The 5,019-nt window shown below is 38.9% G+C and overlaps 1 gene segment (V, D, J or C); it reads left to right on the top strand.

Annotated features, from left to right (window-relative positions):
* Window positions 1-532: 532 nt before the first annotated feature.
* LOC133123554 (Ig kappa chain V region K29-213-like) lies at window positions 533-2,865 on the top strand. The segment is given in 3 exon segments: window positions 533-557; window positions 1,145-1,498; window positions 2,855-2,865. Coding segments are annotated over 3 exon segments (390 nt in total).
* The last annotated feature ends 2,154 nt before the right edge of the window (window positions 2,866-5,019 follow it).

Below are 5,019 nucleotides of genomic sequence, written 5' to 3'. Positions count from 1 at the left end.
GCCTTGGACTGTTGGAAGAAACCAGAGTCCCCTGAGGAAACCCATGCAAACACAGGGAATTTAATAGTGATTGTAATATATTCATTACATACTGGATATTACATAACAACTGTAATAAAAATGTGAATAATGACAGGGGTGTTCGTTTCTTGCACTGAGAGTGTTGATTTTCCGTGCCTTGTAAACCAATAATTTGCCTCTTGCAAACACCCAATCAAATCTTCCCCTGACATGTGACCTCCTACAGTTATCACTGCAAGTCCTCCTTCTCTGTACAGTTTGAGTTTTACAGTGCAGGGTACAAGCAGGGTATCGAGGAGAGGAGATATCGTGATGGAACTACTCTATGCTATTCTTGTCTTTTTCAGCAAAGTGTGTAAGTCAATAATTGTTATTAAATTATCAGCCAAAATAACTTAATACAAGGACTGTATAGAAGCATTTATACATAGATTAACTATTGAACAATTTAACTATTGCTTTCGTCTTTAATGCAGGTGGTCTGCTTGGGAAGAGTGTAGTTCAGCCTAACATGCTGGTGACAGCTGAGCTTGGAGGTACTGTGACCCTCGTATGTTTCCATCCTACAGAAGGAGTGTCAGTCATCAGTTGGTTAAAGCAGTCTCTTGGACAGAAGCCTCAGCCTGTAGCAACAAAGACAAGATATAAATCAGGTGCTATATTTTCGAATGAGGTTAAAAACAGCACACGTCTCAGTGCTAAAACAACAAAAGGAAACTTTAACCTGACTATCTCAAAAGTAGAGCCATCTGATTCAGCAACATATTACTGTACAACTTTATCCTTCAGTGGGATAAGTTTTGAAGACGGAACTACTTTAATAGTGATGGGTAAATATGAAAGTTACTTCATGCTTAAATATGCATAATTATTTTTCGAAAGTCACAGATATATCTTTTTATCTTTTTTCATTGTATTAATGGACAAATAAAGCAAATGGATATTAGACGCTTATGGCTGTCACCAGTGCAGTTTGGGAAGTTCAGCAATGACCAAAACAAGACTTCCAATGTGTTTGTACACAAAATTGCACACCAGTGAATCACAGTAATGGAAAAATGTTTGAATCTAAGCATGAATGTATTCAAATTTTTAATTATGAAACTGAATTCTTCACTTTCAGAGTCCCAGAGCAGAACAGTAGTTCTCCAGCAGCCCGAGTCTGAGTCAGTGCAGCCAGGAGACTCTGTGCCTGACTCTGTGCAGTGTACAGTGCACACTGAGACCTGTGCAGGAGAACACAGTGTGTACTGGTTCAGACAGGCCTCAGGAGAGTCCCCTCCAGGAATCATTCACACCCACGGACACAGGAGTGATGAGTGCCAGAGGAGCTCTGGGACTGTGTCTCCCACACAGAGCTGTGTCTACAACTTCCCCAAGAGGAACCTCAGCCTCTCTGATGCTGGGACTTATTACTGTGCTGTGGCCACCTGTGGGGAGATCCTGTTTGGGAACGGGACTAAGCTGCATGTTGAGGGTAAGCAAAAATGTCATCACATGGTGGTAGCATCATCTTGGTGTATTCAGTTATTAAAATACATACATTAATTTTCTCAGGGTTAGGGCTGAAAGTTTAATTACATCCAATAAAACATATGGATTTCATCTGACATTCGACGATCATTCTGTAACATTTACTCATTCATTTTTAGTTTGTAAGATGTCAATTGTTTGATATCCGTCCTTGCGATTCTCATGTAGATCTCTGGTTATCACGGTCAGTGTCTCACTGTATTATGCTCTTGTTAATATCACTCATGGCGCTATGCTAAATTTAGCTTTTAAAATTCTAGAAAACCAACAACTTCCTTGCTTGGTGGGAATTTTGGTTTTGAGTGTGATCCTGAATGTTGTCCTCGCTCTGAACAGGAGCAAAAGCAATGAGAATTCCAGAGGTAAGAGACAAAGCGATCAAAGTGTGGTTTATGAGATGGGTATTTTCTTACAACTTAGATATCACATGTAAAAACAAATCAATTCTCAATTAAATTTATTGAACTTTTAGCTTCTGATATTAGCCCCAATATCATACTTTGGTTCAGAATCAGAATCAGAAAAACTTTATTGTCTGACATGACAGAAAATCATCTGCAGCGTGGCTCATCAATCAGAGACAAAAAAACAGCATTCCTGCAACAACTGGAAAGTGACTAGTGCAATCAATCAAATCAATATATAAAACAATGGCCATCTAAAAGAGGATGGGTGAGGGGGTTTGTTACTGATTGTTTCATTAGTTTCGGTAAATGTTCTATTTGTTTATGTATTTCTGTTTGCCATCAAACTGGCACTAATTAAATTATTTACACTACATCTGGCAGACAGCTGTGATGTGACAGTCCCTCGATTATGAAAATAAAATTGCTGTTGAGCAAAAGCCATGAAAGGCAATAAAAGTATAGAATTAGCAGAATTGTCTGGCCTTCATACAGATTTAAATATTTTTAAGTGATATGTTATCTCCAGTGAAGCCTGCAAAAATTCCCTGGTGATTATGTAACAAATGTTCTTCTCAGAAGTACTTCTCATTGGAGTTGTAACTCACCGTCCAACTGCAGTGTACATAATCGGCCATACAACAGAAATCACAGCATGAATTGAACAATTATTTTCACACAACCACCAGTTGTTGATACAGCCATTTTCATTTTCTCAAACAGGGGCTGTATCAAACCTCCAAACGTTCAGAGAAGACTCGTCAAGTGCACAGGTACAAGTATTATATTGCGATTTATAAAAGAAAACAAAGATCATTTCTTTGGTGAACATCCTGGTAAAATGATAATCGGAATGAGGAGTATTCATATGTGCTGTGTGATGCTTTTCCTTTCAGTGTCAAGATGAAACAATGAATTACGCAGCTTTGTCTTTCACCAAGAAACCCAAAGTGAGGAGGAATAAGAGGGAAGTGCAGGGAGAAACGGTTTACTCTGATGTAAGATTTACACACCACAAGTGAAGCTTTCCATAATAATTCATCTTCATCACAAGAATGATCATAATGTATCAAACATTTCCTCACTGGCATATGGAATATTATATGTGGCTGTAAATGACACTGGCCTGTAAGATGAGCCTTTTCTTAGTGCTGTGCTTCTTCTTAAATTCCGCTGTTGTTCAAATAAAGTAAAACTTCAAAACAGTGGTGTGACCGACTGGCTTCGCAGTATTTTTTTAAGGCTGTAAACCCAAATGACTTCAGCAAATTCATAGAGCTGTATAAACTGGAACTGTATACATATGTAAAATCACATCTGTACTGTAGCTGAATCATTCTGGATAAACGTGCCTGACATATGACAGTAATGTTCAACAGAAATGGGAGAGTGGAACATTAGGACTGCAACAATTCCTCATGTTGCGGTAACTTTGACTTCGACTGTGATTGTAAATAGTTGACTAAGTTGTCCTTAGTCAGTAAGTGCATCATTCTGACCAGGTGTTTAGTATCGCTGCGGGTTTTCCTCTTGACACGGTAACGTAGATTTTTTTTTTTAAATTGCTCATTTGAACAGCAAGGGTTAGGGCTTGAGCCAGGTTGTCTGTCTATTACCTGTTAATCACTTCTACTGGTTGCATACCTGTAGAGTGATTGAACATTTGTCTTAGGTAACTTAAATAGCTGTGGAATTTATCAGTAGATTAGCTTTGATTTGGTATTGCTTGTGAGCAATTGTAGGCCATTTAAATAGGCGTGTCAGAGCGACGCTAGCGTATATTAGACTGGCGAAAGTTGTCCTTAGTCAGTAAGTGCATCATTCTGACCAGGTGTTTAGTATCGCTGCGGGTTTTCCTCTTGACACGGTAACGTAGATTTTTTTTTTTAAATTGCTCATTTGAACAGCAAGGGTTAGGGCTTGAGCCAGGTTGTCTGTCTATTACCTGTTAATCACTTCTACTGGTTGCATACCTGTAGAGTGATTGAACATTTGTCTTAGGTAACTTAAATAGCTGTGGAATTTATCAGTAGATTAGCTTTGATTTGGTATTGCTTGTGAGCAATTGTAGGCCATTTAAATAGGCGTGTCAGAGCGACGCTAGCGTATATTAGACTGGCGAAAGTTGTCCTTAGTCAGTAAGTGCATCATTCTGACCAGGTGTTTAGTATCGCTGCGGGTTTTCCTCTTGACACGGTAACGTAGATTTTTTTTTTAAAATTGCTCATTTGAACAGCAAGGGTTAGGGCTTGAGCCAGGTTGTCTGTCTATTACCTGTTAATCACTTCTACTGGTTGCATACCTGTAGAGTGATTGAACATTTGTCTTAGGTAACTTAAATAGCTGTGGAATTTATCAGTAGATTAGCTTTGATTTGGTATTGCTTGTGAGCAATTGTAGGCCATTTAAATAGGCGTGTCAGAGCGACGCTAGCGTATATTAGACTGGCGAAAGTTGTCCTTAGTCAGTAAGTGCATCATTCTGACCAGGTGTTTAGTATCGCTGCGGGTTTTCCTCTTGACACGGTAACGTAGATTTTTTTTTTAAAATTGCTCATTTGAACAGCAAGGGTTAGGGCTTGAGCCAGGTTGTCTGTCTATTACCTGTTAATCACTTCTACTGGTTGCATACCTGTAGAGTGATTGAACATTTGTCTTAGGTAACTTAAATAGCTGTGGAATTTATCAGTAGATTAGCTTTGATTTGGTATTGCTTGTGAGCAATTGTAGGCCATTTAAATAGGCGTGTCAGAGCGACGCTAGCGTATATTAGACTGGCGAAAGTTGTCCTTAGTCAGTAAGTGCATCATTCTGACCAGGTGTTTAGTATCGCTGCGGGTTTTCCTCTTGACACGGTAACGTAGATTTTTTTTTTTAAATTGCTCATTTGAACAGCAAGGGTTAGGGCTTGAGCCAGGTTGTCTGTCTATTACCTGTTAATCACTTCTACTGGTTGCATACCTGTAGAGTGATTGAACATTTGTCTTAGGTAACTTAAATAGCTGTGGAATTTATCAGTAGATTAGCTTTGATTTGGTATTGCTTGTGAGCAATTGTAGGCC

The sequence above is a fragment of the Conger conger genome, chromosome 3 (assembly GCF_963514075.1).
Source record: "Conger conger chromosome 3, fConCon1.1, whole genome shotgun sequence".
NCBI lineage: Eukaryota > Metazoa > Chordata > Actinopteri > Anguilliformes > Congridae > Conger > Conger conger.
The sequence above is the reverse complement of the archived record's forward strand: the minus strand, read 5'-3'. Positions and strand labels throughout refer to the sequence as shown.